This window comes from Ylistrum balloti, unplaced genomic scaffold, assembly GCF_031769215.1.
Source record: "Ylistrum balloti isolate Yb309-2 unplaced genomic scaffold, AGI_CSIRO_Ybal_v1 Utg370156, whole genome shotgun sequence".
In the NCBI taxonomy this organism is placed as follows: Eukaryota; Metazoa; Mollusca; class Bivalvia; order Pectinida; family Pectinidae; genus Ylistrum; species Ylistrum balloti.
In genome coordinates, this window is record NW_026782154.1 from 386,250 (window position 1) to 401,377 (window position 15,128).

At 42.9% G+C, this 15,128-nt stretch overlaps 1 protein-coding gene across 1 annotated transcript; it reads right to left on the reverse strand.

The window, feature by feature from the left end:
- Nucleotides 1-3,784: 3,784 nt before the first annotated feature.
- On the reverse strand, nucleotides 3,785-4,150 carry LOC132550889 (uncharacterized). Its single transcript, XM_060214987.1, has one exon. The coding sequence runs from the start codon at nucleotides 4,148-4,150 to the stop codon at nucleotides 3,785-3,787; it is 366 nt and encodes a 121-aa protein (XP_060070970.1).
- Nucleotides 4,151-15,128: the final 10,978 nt, after the last annotated feature.

Consider the following 15,128-nt stretch of genomic DNA (forward strand, 5'->3'; position numbering starts at 1 on the left):
GACAATCAATGTGACACACCCCTCCACAGAATGATATCGTCTTCACACGCTTGACAATCAATGTGGCATACTCCCTCCGCAGTACATTTCCATCACACGCTTGACAATCAATGTGACACACCCCTCCGCAGTGTGTCTTCACACGCTTGACAATCAATGTGACATACTCCCTCCGCAGAGTGATATCATCTTCACACGCTTGACAATCAATGTGGCATACTCCCTCCGCAGTACATTTCCATCACACGCTTGACAATCAATGTGACACACCCCTCCGCAGAGTGTCTTCACACGCTTGACAATCAATGTGACATACTCCCTCCGCAGAGTGATATCGTCTTCACACACTTGACAATCAATGTGACACACCCCTCCGCAGAGTGTCTTCACACGCTTGACAATCAATGTGACATACTCCCTCCGCAGAGTGATATCGTCTTCACACACTTGACAATCAATGTGGCATACTCCCTCTTCAGAACATTTCCATCACACGCTTGACAATCAATGTGACACCCCCCCCCCTCCGCAGTATATTTTCATCACACGCTATGCAATTAATGTCCCACCCCTACCCCCCTCCCCAGTATGATATTTCCATCACACGCTTGACAATCAATGTGACATACTCCCTCTGCAGAGTGATATCGTCTTCACCCGCTTGACAATCAATGTGACATACTCCCTCCGTAGAATGATATTTTAGTCACATGCTTGGCAATCCATGTGACTTCCCTTCCCTCATTCCGTAGAATGATATCTCCATCACTCACTTGGTAATTCATGTGACATCCTCTCGTTCTCCGAGGGATTGTACCAATGGCATTCCATGGTAGTGATGTCTGCTAATAGTTATCTCTAGTTTATTGCCCCAGAACACTATCACTGAAAAGACCAGCAAGGAACAAATCGAAAAATACTTTTTAGATTAGAGTTGATTGCAACCTCGAAATGTAGTTCGGTGCTTATTTAATAAAACTATCAGGAATCACGAGTCACTTGATTTTCCAAAGTCTCCAGGTATTCTGTCGGCGTTTATATCGAATTGTCCACAGTGAGTGCACGAACCTTATATTGCTATTTTTAGCAGATATATACAAATGTTATCCCCCTGTCAGGGGAAACTTGTCTGGCGGAATTACAAATCGAACGAGATAATATGATTTGACGTTGTGAAGAGTACACATCAATTGTACAGACCGATATACCAACTAAAAAAATCGAATTGTTCCAAACTAATACAATGCAATTTGTCTGAAAATGATAATTTGTATTATGAACGGAAGTATTTCAGTTTTATCTTAAAATAAAAGGTCTTATTCTTTTACTCACACGTATCATATCGGACGTTTTCGTGAACACGTGTATCGTATCGGACGTTTTCGTGGACACGTGTATCGTATCGGACGTTTTCGTGGACACGTGTACCGTATCGGACGTTTTCGTGGACACGTGTATCGTATGGGACGTTTTCGTGGACACGTGTATCGTAACGGACGTTTTCGTGGACACGTGTATCGTATGGGACGTTTTCGTGAACACGTGTAACGTATCGGACGTTTTCGTGGACACGGTTACTGTCTCTGCTGTATTGGTGAACACGTGTATCGTATCGGACGTTTTCGTGGACACGTGTATCCTATCGAATGTTTTCGGGTACACGTGTATCGTAACGGACGTTTTCGTGGACACGTGTACCGTATCGGACGTTTTCGTGGACACGTGTATCGTATGGGACGTTTTCGTGGACACGTGTATCGTAACGGACGTTTTCGTGGACACGTGTACCGTCTCTGCTGTATTCGTGGACACGTGTATCCTATCGGACGTTTTCGTGGACACGTGTATCGTAACGGACGTTTTCGTGGACACGTGTACCGTCTCTGCTGTATTCGTGGACACGTGTATCCTATCGAATGTTTTCGGGTACACGTGTATCGTATCGGACGTTTTCGTGGACACGTGTACCGTCTCTGCTGTATTCGTGAACACGTGTATCGTATCGGACGTTTTCGTGGACACGTGTATCGTATCGGACGTTTTCGTGGACACGTGTATAGTATCGGATGTTTTCGTGGACACTTGTATCGTATCGGATGTTTTCGTGGACACGTGTACCGTATCGAATGTGTTCTAAGACACGTGTTTCATTCACGACATATTTACCGGATATTATTATTCGTTTACTAAAAAACACAGAAGTTAACACTTCGTTGTGCTTTTAATCTGTTTTATGTTGAAAATCGTTATATCATGAAGACTTGAAATTATATTCTCCACTGAGCTGAGTGATATATTTTTTAAAAGAAATGTAGAATTACCATTGTCGGAGAAAGCTTTAAATGTAACTTCAGAACAGAAGAAGTTTGTAAACTTATTTCCTGTTACACTTTGAAATCTCATCCTACTTGTCGAGACGTCTGATTTAGGTTATCGCATCCTACTTGTCGAGACGTCTGATTTAGGTTATCGCATCCTACTTGTCGAGACGTCTGATTTAGAAAATGTTCTGATTTAGGTTATCGCATCCTGAAACTTGTCGCATCCTACTTGTCGAGACGTCTGATTTAGGTTATCGCATCCTACTTGTCGAGACGTCTGATTTAGGTTATCGCAACTTGTCAGAAGACTTGTCTAGACGTCCTGATTTAGGTTATCGCATCCTACTTGTTAGACGTCGACTTGACGTCTGATTTAGGTTATCGCATCCTACTTGTGTCTGATTTAGGTTATCGCATCCTACTTGTGTCTGATTTAGGTTATCGCATCCTACTTGTCTAGACGTCTGATTTAGGTTATCACATCCTACTTGTCTAGACGTCTGATTTAGGTTATCGCATCCTACTTGTCGAGACGTCTGATTTAGGTTATCGCATCCTACTTGTCTAGACGTCTGATTTAGGTTATCGCATCCTACTTGTCGAGACGTCTGATTTAGGTTATCGCATCCTACTTGTCGAGACGTCTGATTTAGGTTATCGCATCCTACTTGTCGAGACGTCTGATTTAGGTTATCGCATCCTACTTGTCGAGACGTCTGATTTAGACGTCTGATTTAGGTTATCGCATCCTACTTGTCGAGACGTCTGATTTAGGTTGAAATACGTGTAGCTCGTGCCTTCATTTATAATTATTACAGAGTTCATAAATTTCTTTATGTTCGAGGGACCAAGATAACCGCGGAACACCTGGTACCTGTGAATTATTGAGTTAATTAAGGTATATGAAAAAAACTAATGTTATGAATGGTCTACAAAACAAACCAGAAAGGGGGCGGTGGAGGGCTCCGCAGGAAGGGATGGGGACGTTAGAGGGTTGTGCAGATAATGGTGGTGCCATCCACATGAAGGTTGGGATGCTGTGAAGGGCTGCGTAGGAAGGGTGGGGGCGGCAGAGGGCTGCGCAGGAAGGGGAAGAGGGGAGGCGGCAGAAGGCTGCGCAGGAAGGAGAAGGTGGCGTTTGGATGGACGCTGCGCAGTAAGGCGGGGCGGCAAACGGCTGCGCAGGAAGGGTCGGAGCAGCGGAGGGCTGCGCAGGAAGGTTAAGGGGGCAGCGGCAGAGGGCTGCGCAGGAAGGGGAGGGGGGGGGGCGGCGGCAGAGGGCTGTGCAGGAAGGGGAAGGCGTTTGGAGGCTGCGCAGTAAGGCGGATGGCAAAGGGCTGCGCAGGTAGGTTGGGGCGGCAGAGGGCTGCGCAGGAAGGGGGAGGGGGAGGCGGCGGAGGGCTATGCAGGAAGGGTGGGGATGGCAGAGGACTGCGCAGTAAGTAGAGGTGATGGAGAGCTGCTCAGAAAGGGGTAGGATTGCTACGCAGGAATGCTGGAGACGGTGGAGGACTGTGCATGAAGAGGGCGGTGGTGAAGGACTGCGTAAGCAGGGGTAGGGGCGACTGAGGGCTGCACAGGAAGAGGATGGAGGTAGACGGCTGCATAAGGAGGGGTAGGGGCGATGGAGGACTGCGCATGAAGATGGTGGTGGTAGACGGCTGCGTAAGGAGGGGTAGGGGTGGTGGAGGGCTGCGGAAGGAGGGGTAGGGGTGGTGGAGGGCTACGTATGAATGGGTGATGGTGGAAGACTGCGCAGGAATGGGGTTTGGGGGATGGAGGGTTACGTAGGACGCAGGAAGGGTAGGAGGCAGTGGAGAGCTGCGCATGTAGATTTAAAATACCAAGCTTTAAATCAAATAAATAGCGGTATAGTAATTTTCATTTGACCTGTATTCTATCAAGGCAATCCTTAGGTTATTGATTACAGGACCGGCAGGTACATGCACAATCAATTATTACTGACCTTCACAGTCTTAGGAGACAATTAATTACAAAGCGAAGAAAACAGCTATATATGTATCAAACGTCCAAGGACACCTCGTCCATAGTCTTGACCGGAAAGTACCTGTCTGTCGCCAAGATGTCAGTTCGGAAGTCTATTACCGTTCACAGCCAAGACTGGAATCTCCAAGATTTCAGTTCGGAAATTTATGAACATTTCGTCCGCAGCCGTGACCGGAATCTTCGAGACGTCAGTTCGGAATGCTGGGATAGGTAATTCGGTACAAGTTGGAAATGTCAGACGTATATGTTTACACGTTTCGAATGAAGTGAGGATAGCCATAATTTATGGGCAGTTCTCACTACAAAAATCGTACGCTAAGCATTTTTGGTGATTTTGAAACACATAAAAAATGTTTTATTCTTCTAACCCTCAAAACAATGATTTTCCCCGTTCTAGTCAAATACTATATTCACATGTAACTAAATAAAAATGAGTTATGACGCGATCATGTTTAAGTTTAGTAAAAATAATTTTCGATCTTAATTGGTGAAAAAGCTCTGATTTTAATTTCTGCGTCGAAACGATGACAAGCGACGGGAAACTTGCCTTTCATAGTTTCGAAGTGAAGCCCTATCTACTTGTGATAGCAATGCCATCTTAGACGTCGTTAATTACATCCAAGTGACGTCACCATCCGCTAGCTACAACACGGGTTTTTTTACAGTGTTATAAGAATATGTAGGTGTCAAATCACTACGGAAGTTTTTATCTGTAACCATGTGTATTCTTACATAAGGATAACTTCATATTGCTTGGTTTATTAAAAAGAAGCTTGAAATTGATAAAAACTGACTACAATTTCTTTTTCATTCTCAATCCAAGTAACTCTCAGGGTCGTTTGGTCTGTTATCGTCAGTGTTCTGGCCACGTTAACAGAGAGTATTCAATTTTCTAAACTCTTCACACTCTTTTTTTTTCAATTCCGTCTTGTGCGAGATGTATGATTTTATCTCAGTCAGTTCAATTACACGCTCTTTTGTTACGACATGAGAATATACGGAGTCTCGTTCAACCAGACTCTTTTTGTCTGCATAGACTGCGCCAACACAGAGATCAATTACAAGTGGTTTGGTGATCAAGATTATTATTGATGACGTCGGCAAATCCAGGTGTTTCGTAAACCATCATTGTTCGTACATATGAAACGGACATATTAAAAAACACAGTTACTCATTTTGTAATTCTTTTTCGTGTGCCCGTGACATTTGTGTAGGTTTTAATGACATTTTACGTACTGATGTTGGACGTAAATTGTTCTGGGCGACCTCGACATGTCCCGGCGGATTATATATACTCACGCCCTGTAACCAGCATCCCCACATTTATGTACAATTAATTTTCGTACCTTTGGGGAATATGGCGAGAAGACATTTCGATGTATATGGAGTGGCTTTTAGAGTAATCATATGTCATCTGTTAACTTTATCAATCGATCACACGTTCTTCTAGATACGGCAATACAGAACATATCTCAATACCTAAACCGACAGCACTCCGTCATCTTTGTATCGCTAAGGAGGGGTACGTACTGTTTAAAAGTATGAACCGCCAATTGTATTGTGTAGATATTTTTTTCAAACCAGCTTGTATTGACGCTGTGGTATATAAATCAGAGAGCCTAGTGTAAACAATTCGTTTTTCACGATTTCTTACTTTTCTTTCAGAGCGCAAGGATGATAAATTTTCTCTCGCTGAATGTTTTGACAACAGTCGCGATATTATGTGTTTGACTGAGGTGGTAATTTTACTACCTTGTACATAAACATACATCTACATATTTATGAACAGACAAACGCCATGATACATCAACTGATGTGTCTGTTTCCAATGTTTACATTAAATCTGAACAATGTAAAGTTACCTACATACAAATGGATCTCAGTATATCTTGATACCGGACGAATGAGAAGCCGGCCAAGGCCACCATACCCGGAATATGTTTGGGTTTTCATATCCGAGGCTAATGGTCCCACCCTTACCCGGGATATGTTTGGGTTTTCAGATCCGAGGCTCATGGTCCCACCCTTACCCGGGATATGTTTGGGTTTAAAGATGCGAGGTTCATGGTCCCACCCTTACCCGGGATATGTTTGGGTTTTCAGATCCGAGGCTCATGGTCCCACCCTTACCCGGGATATGTTTGGGTTTTCATATCCAAGATTCATGGTCCCACCCTTACCCGGGATATGTTTGGGTTTTCAGATCCGAGGCTCATGGTCCCACCCTTACCTGGGATATGTTTGGGTTTAAAGATCCGAGGCTCATGGTCCCACCCTTACCCGGGATATGTTTGGGTTTTCAGATCCGAGGCTCATGGTCCCACCCTTACCCGGGATATGTTTGGGTTTAAAGATGCGAGGTTCATGGTCCCACCCTTACCCGGGATATGTTTGGGTTTTCAGATCCGAGGCTCATGGTCCCACCCTTACCCGGGATATGTTTGGGTTTTCATATCCAAGATTCATGGTCCCACCCTTACCCGGGATATGTTTGGGTTTTCAGATCCGAGGCTCATGGTCCCACCCTTACCCGGGATATGTTTGGGTTTAAAGATCCGAGACTCATGGTCCCACCCTTACCCGGGATATGTTTGGGTTTTCAGATCCGAGGCTCATGGTCCCACCCTTACCCGGGATATGTTTGGGTTTTCAGATCCGAGGCTAATGGTCCCACCCTTACCCGGGATATGTTTGGGTTTAAAGATGCGAGGTTCATGGTCCCACCCTTACCCGGGATATGTTTGGGTTTTCAGATCCGAGGTTCATGGTCCCACCCTTACCCGGGATATGTTTGGGTTTAAAGATGCGAGGTTCATGGTCCCACCCTTACCCGGGATATGTTTGGGTTTAAAGATGCGAGGTTCATGGTCCCACCCTTACCCGGGATATGTTTGGGTTTTCATATCCAAGATTCATGGTCCCACCCTTACCCGGGATATGTTTGGGTTTTCAGATCCGAGGCTCATGGTCCCACCCTTACCCGGGATATGTTTGGGTTTTCAGATCCGAGGCTAATGGTCCCACCCTTACCCGGGATATGTTTGGGTTTAAAGATCCGAGGCTCATGGTCCCACCCTTACCCGGGATATGTTTGGGTTTAAAGATGCGAGGTTCATGGTCCCACCCTTACCCGGGATATGTTTGGGTTTTCAGATCCGAGGCTCATGGTCCCACCCTTACCCGGGATATGTTTGGGTTTTCATATCCAAGATTCATGGTCCCACCCTTACCCGGGATATGTTTGGGTTTTCAGATCCGAGGCTCATGGTCCCACCCTTACCCGGGATATGTTTGGGTTTTCAGATCCGAGGCTCATGGTCCCACCCTTACCCGGGATATGTTTGGGTTTTCAGATCCGAGGCTCATGGTCCCACCCTTACCCGGGATATGTTTGGGTTTAAAGATGCGAGGCTCATGGTCCCACCCTTACCCGGGATATGTTTGGGTTTTCAGATCCGAGGCTAATGGTCCCACCCTTACCCGGGATATGTTTGGGTTTAAAGATGCGAGGTTCATGGTCCCACCCTTACCCGGGATATGTTTGGGTTTTCAGATCCGAGGTTCATGGTCCCACCCTTACCCGGGATATGTTTGGGTTTAAAGATGCGAGGTTCATGGTCCCACCCTTACCCGGGATATGTTTGGGTTTAAAGATGCGAGGTTCATGGTCCCACCCTTACCCGGGATATGTTTGGGTTTAAGTGGGGGTGCTTTTCTCTAATCTGTAAGCTTGCATGTCCTTGATGGACTTTAAAAGGGCAGAATTACTGTGATCAGAATCTTCAACCTTGTCTTTGTTACTCATCTATTGGCACTTCGGCTTTGGGTCAGTGGTACGAGACGAAGGACACACACAATGTGCCAGAAGGGTGGTGGCTATATCTGATCTTGGTATTTTCATACCCAGTAAAACTCGTTTATAAGTTAATCTTCTTGATCAAATGATTGATCAAGTTTTGATGATTTGATGATGTATCTCTAACTACGAGACAGTTAAAGTTTTTTTTCTAGATTTTGGGAATGCCTCATTTAAAATGGCATAGCACTTTCGGTTCAATGAATCTTTCCCTATCGACTGTGTAAAGTTTCGTTAAATGCCTTAGAAAAATTATTCTTATACCCAGTTGTTGTTGAATATTTTTCTAAATACAGCGATCAAAATTCAGCACGGTCTAAGATATGGATGGTCCTTAACTGGTGTCTAAAGTGAGTATGTCTATTAAGTTAATGAAAACAGAGAAATTATCTTTTATCAAAAACGCACCAAGGTTTTTGTGAAATGAATGTAGATTTATCAAGCTCCAGTTGATTCTGAGTAAAGACTACATATGTGTTGGGATTTACGATTTATGCCAGGGTAACACAGGTTATAGTACAATGCGTTATTGATATTGACATCATTGGATGTGTTATGAATACATAAACTGTGGTATTTAATATTAATGGACATTGGATTCTTAGAATACGTTTGTTCGTGTCATTAAAGTTAACATATGTTACACATCTTGTTGTATTGAATGCTCTAGATCAGCTAGGTAGTAAAAATCTTTCCTTTGTACATTAATTTGTGTTAACGTTTTGGTAATTTCACCCAATATGTATCTACATATAGAAACCATGCTAACAATTACGCATTACTCTTTCTAATTCCATGCTAATTATTTTCAGTTACAGCATGGAAAAAGTGATCTATATTAAACTGAACAACACACTCAGATATCAGATGTTGATCTGTTCCCCGTGATGTTTTAGATAAAATACTCATTGAAATATTTCTTTATCAAAAGCACTCACCAAATCTTGTCGCTCGATTGCTCTGTATACGCCAGAGCACACAGAAAGGCGGTTCCCCAGGGTCTCGTTTGTGTCAACATCATCAATACTCTTGAATCTACGTCCTGCGTAAGCTTATAAACTCTTCATTTGTGCGTATAATCACCAGCCCGTAAGCATTTGTATAGCGCCACGCTGAAAAGAGAATGTTTACACATTCCCCATTCCCTTGAGATCTGATTACTTTAAGTTTGATGAAAACACTAAGTGTGGTTTTGATCTTGTTTTGTTTTCTTGCTGTTTTTCGTTTTGATTGAACGGCATATGAAACAAAGCCCATTATATCAGGAGTGTGATAGGACTGGATTGTCCTAGGTTTATATCACGCTTACCGTCAACAACACGTGGCCTTCTTCCCTTTTGTCATATGATTACAGCATGCGTTTCTGGCTGTAAAGGTCTCAGATATTTTTGTACAGCATCAGACTTCGTAACTTCAGAAGAAGGTTCGATTCCTTCCTTGAGGTGTTTGCATTTTGGTTGTAAAGGTTCCTGAAGTCTGAGGTTCGATTCCTTCCTTGAGGTGTTTGCATTTTGGTTGTAAAGGTTCCTGAAGTGAGGTTCGATTCCTTCCTTGAGGTGTTTGCATTTTGGTTGTAAAGGTTCCTGAAGTCTGAGGTTCGATTCCTTCCTTGAGGTGTTTGCATTTTGGTTGTAAAGGTTCCTGAAGTCTGAGGTTCGATTCCTTCCTTGAGGTGTTTGCATTTTGGTTGTAAAGGTTCCTGAAGTCTGAGGTTCGATTCCTTCCTTGAGGTGTTTGCATTTTGGTTGTAAAGGTTCCTGAAGTCTGAGGTTCGATTCTTACAGAGGTGTTTGCATTTTATGTTTTTTCCTTGAGGTGTTTGCATTTTGGTTGTAAAGGTCTGAAGTCTGAGGTTCGATTCCTTCATTTTGGTTGTAAAGAAGTCTATACTCATGTGCTAGTATATTTGGACAAGAAAAGTTTACTCTCTAAAGGTCAGGCGTTCCGTATTATGTTCAGCGATGTGGTCACCAACTACTAAGGAGAGCACTCCTGACTGTCAAGGAGAAATGAAACCATCGAACAGACAAAATTTCTTATTGTAATACAAATCTATCCGAAAGAAGAACGAGAATAAGGGGAATTAAAATATATTTACAAAAAAATTAAGACTTAATTTCGGGAAAACACTGATGGAAAACATATTACTTTCAATACTTTTTAAAGTTATGCTTTCTTCGGATCTACTTTTCATTATCGCACTGTCCCCTAAACTATATGATCCGTAGCTGGAGTTATCTCCCTTTGAATCTATATTTTTTTTAATTCTCGCTGTGTATAGATTGGTCTCACGAGAAATGCCTGCGTTCCTGCCTTGATTAACACTATCCCAGAAGTTACTGATGTTACAGTACTGTCACGCCAATCTTTAATTGTATTATACTTTTACTTACAATCCTTCATATTTTTGTGGCATTATTTAAAACGCTAACGTACACAATATGCATTACCTTTAGTTGTCGTTGTGACGTCACAATAACCACGACATTCATCAATAAAGCATCCGAGAAGATTCAAATTGTTTCAAAGATTGTAAATAACAAGGATTTTCATGATGGGTCGTGCTTATCCAGGAAAAGTGAACCACTAGTGCTGTTTATTGTTTTTGCGTTTTTGTTTTTGTGGGTTTTTTTCCTGTTGTGCTTATATCAATTATACATGACAAGAGCATTTCACTTTTAAATGAAATTACCGGATACACTTCATTAGTGTATATACGTCACAATATCAGTAAGGATAATTAAAAACTCAATAATTGAATGAAAGAAACGGCGTCTCATTGATTTTCTCCACTTGTCACAAAAATAATAACATTCAACTATTTTCTGAAAGGGTTCTTTTGTACGATTCTTCTAACACTGACTGATCAAGGCTGCTCAAACGCTCACGGTTATTTTGTGCTTTTCACTCTTTGAAAACCTTTCATCGATCAAGATGAATTAGATTCGGAAGTCCGTAAAACGTTTGCTTTTAATTAAAGTAACAAAGAGAGACCGTACTTGAACTTTTCAATACTAATAGTCCCACAACATTTTTGATAAAACTGACCAACGCGACGTATTCATTCAGAGGTGTGTATAGGTTTGATGTTACAATGAACGATTGAAGTACTAAGGCTTTCTTGTTACACTGGGAAAGTGGTCACAGAGTTCATACCTGGTATGGTTAATGATGCCTTTGAGAAATGATCAAGCCGTAAATTTGAGGGGGAAAACTGTTTTTCGAGTTAGATCAAGAACCGAAGTTTTCTCGAATGTAAGTCATTTCATTCACATGAATTTATGATTTTGTTAGCTCTAGGTACAATCGATAGTTAGCAGCGGGGGAATTTCAAGCATAAACGCATCATTTTACTGTGATAGATGTTATAACGGTGGAAATGAAGTAAGAAGATTCCGTGAAATATTAGAAGTAAGTCTCTTTTATGTCAAACCGCTACCAAGAACAAATGAAAACTTGGTCAAATCTTTTTATTATGTTGTCGGATAGTGAGTCACCTCGTAGGGCCTTATTCAAGAATCAGAACACTGAGGCAATCTATTAATACGGAAATATTGTATCAAGATGTTTGTACAGAATAAGTTGGGACTATATTTGATATGTAGAATATTTAATCATCCTGAATTAAGCAAGTTTCATTGATCAAACATGTTGTACAATGGATCGGAAGTACATATTTAGGTAAGGATAACGAAGTTTGCGAATGATGAAACGAATCACGCAACCAACAGCGGGAATGGCTAACTCGGATGGCATCCATTTTTCTGCTACAGAAAGCCATCGTGCTTTCAACAAATCGGAAGTATCCATGAATCTTTGCTCTTACATCTTTTACAGATCGAAGACTCATGACGTTAAGGCGGAACAGGTTTGTGTGTATATTTAATCTTGTTTTAATAGCACGTTCAACAACTTTATAACAGTTGAGGGTAACTGTAATAGCTGATAGGTTTGTGAAGAATGGTTCTGCCGTGTTACATGTATTTATCATGAGAACGACACATCACAGCAATTTATAAAGTCAAAGAAACATGTGAAATATTGTGTGTATTATATAACTGGTTTTTGTAACGTGAAACTCGACATGGTTTGAAATATATCAATATTTCCTACCTGTAGGCTTAGGTAGCACTTAAATTACATCGCTTTTAAAACGTCACGTTATTACCCACAATACCTGTACCGGAAGTAACTCGGCTGGAGGTTGATTAAGATCGACAGTGGGAAAATCACCATTAAAGTTATATATAAGTCAACATTTACTAAGCCAAAATACACCGACAAAAGTAAATGACTCTGTACTGTGTACAAATTCACAGTTCTAACAAAGGTACAAGCAATGCTTTCCAGTTCCTAAAGAGAAAAACACATACTCGAGAAAAACTCAATTTCGTTTCTATCTCGTTTTTAAAGGTCAATTTCCTACAAAACAATACAGGGATATTGACACAAGTTTGGATTTCATATGATGCTTTTCATAATAATTAAATCACAAAAGGACCTGAGAACACGTTCTTGTGTGCCTCAATTCATCATATAAACAAACATGTGATATTTTATTTGTGGCGATTACAAATTTTAGCAGAACAGTGTGAAAAGTGTGTATGGAATCCCATTCCCAGCGTACAAACCTGTGTATTTGCTCTATAATTCGTATTTAATCTCAGTTAGTCTGTAGATGATTTCCGGATTCCTAATGGGCTATATTAAAAAATGACATATTTGCAGGATGTATTTCCACACATTGCTCCTGCACAAACTGATCATAGGACAGATGATGCTGAAAAGAGTGTTAAAAGTCAATATAAACGGTACAAACGACCAGGAAACGTGTCATTTCGTGCAGAATATTCCTAAACATCTACCATAATTTGAAATAAATGTCTCCAAAACTGTACCACCCAATACAGTCCGGTACCGCTCAATGTCTGTCTGTACTACCCAATACAGCCCGGTACCACTCAATGTCTGTCTGTACTACCCAATACAGCCCGGTACCGCTCAATGTCTGTCTCCAAAACTGTACTACCCAATACATCCCGGTACCTCTCAATGTCTGTCTGTACTACCCAATACAGCCCGGTACCGCTCAATGTCTGTCTCCAAAACTGTACTACCCAATACAGCCCGGTACCGCTCAATGTCTGTCTCCAAAACTGTACTACCCAATACAGCCCGGTACAATGTCTGTCTCTAAACTGTGATACCCAATACAGCCCGGTACCGCTCAATGTCTGTCTGTACTAACCAATACAGCCCGGTACCGCTCAATGTCTGTCTGTACTACCCAATACAGCCCGGTACCGCTCAATGTCTGTCTGTACTACCCAATACAGCCCGGTACCGCTCAATGTCTGTCTGTACTACCCAATACAGCCCGGTACCGCTCAATGTCTGTCTGTACTACCCAATACAGCCCGGTACCGCTCAATGTCTGTCTCCAAAACTGTACTACCCAATACAGCCCGGTACCGCTCAATGTCTGTCTCAAAAAAATGTACTACCCAATACAGTCCGGTACCGCTCAATGTCTGCCTCCAAAACTGCACTACCCAATACAGCCCGGTACCGCTCAGTGTCTGTCTCCAAACCTGTACTACCCAATACAGCCCGGTACCGCTCAATGTCTGTCTGTACTACCCAATACAGCCCGGTACCGCTCAATGTCTGTCTCCAAAACTGTACTACCCAATACAGCCCGGTACCGCTCAATGTCTGTCTCCAAAACAGTACTACCCAATACAGCCCGGTACCGCTCAATGTCTGTCTCCGAAACTGTACTACCCAATACAGTCCGGTACCGCTCAATGTCTGTCTCTAAACTGTGATACCCAATACAGCCCGGTACCGCTCAATGTCTGTCTCCAAAACTGTACTACCCAATACAGCCCGGTACCGCTCAATGTCTGTCTCCAAAACTGTACTACCCAATACAGCCCGGTACCGCTCAATGTCTGTCTCCAAAACTGTACTACCCAATACAGACCGGTACCGTACTCAATGTCTGTCTCCAAAACTGTACTACCCAATACAGCCCGGTACCGCTCAATGTCTGTCTGTACTACCCAATACAGCCCGGTACCGCTCAATGTCTGTCTCCAAAACTGTTCTACCCAATACAGCCCGGTACCGCTCAATGTCTGTCTGTACTACCCAATACAGCCCGGTACCGCTCAATGTCTGTCTCCAAAACTGTACTACCCAATACAGCCCGGTACCGCTCAATGTCTGTCTCCAAACCTGTACTACCCAATACAGCCCGGTACCGCTCAATGTCTGTCTCCAAAATTGTAATACCCAATACAGCCTGGTACCGCTCAATGTCTGTCTGTACTACCCAATACAGCCCGGTACCGCTCAATGTCTGTCTGTACTACCCAATACAGCCCGGTACCGCTCAATGTCTGTCTGTACAGCCCTCCAATACAGCCCGGTACCGCTCAATGTCTGTCTGTACTACCCAATACAGCCCGGTACCGCTGTACTACCCAATGTCTACCCAAAACTGTACTACCCAATACAGCCCGGTACCGCTCTATGTCTCTCTGCCAACGTATTCTACACTAGTCAGCTTGGGACCTCTGTCTGTCTGTACTACCCAATACAGCCCGGTACCGCTCAATGTCTGTCTCCAAAACTGTACTACCCAATACAGCCCGGTACCGCTCAATGTCTGTCTGCAAAACTGTACTACCCAATACAGTCCGGTACCGATCAATGTCTGCCTCCAAAACTGTACTACCCAATACAGTTCGGTACTGCTCAATGTCTGTCTGTACTACCCAATACAGCCCGGTACCGCCCAATGTCTGTCTCCAAACCTGTACTACCGAATACAGCCCGGTACCGCTCAATGTCTGTCTCCAAAACTACCCAATACAGCCCGGTACCGCTCAATGTCTGTCTCCAAAACCAATGTTCTACCCAATACAGCCCGGTACCGC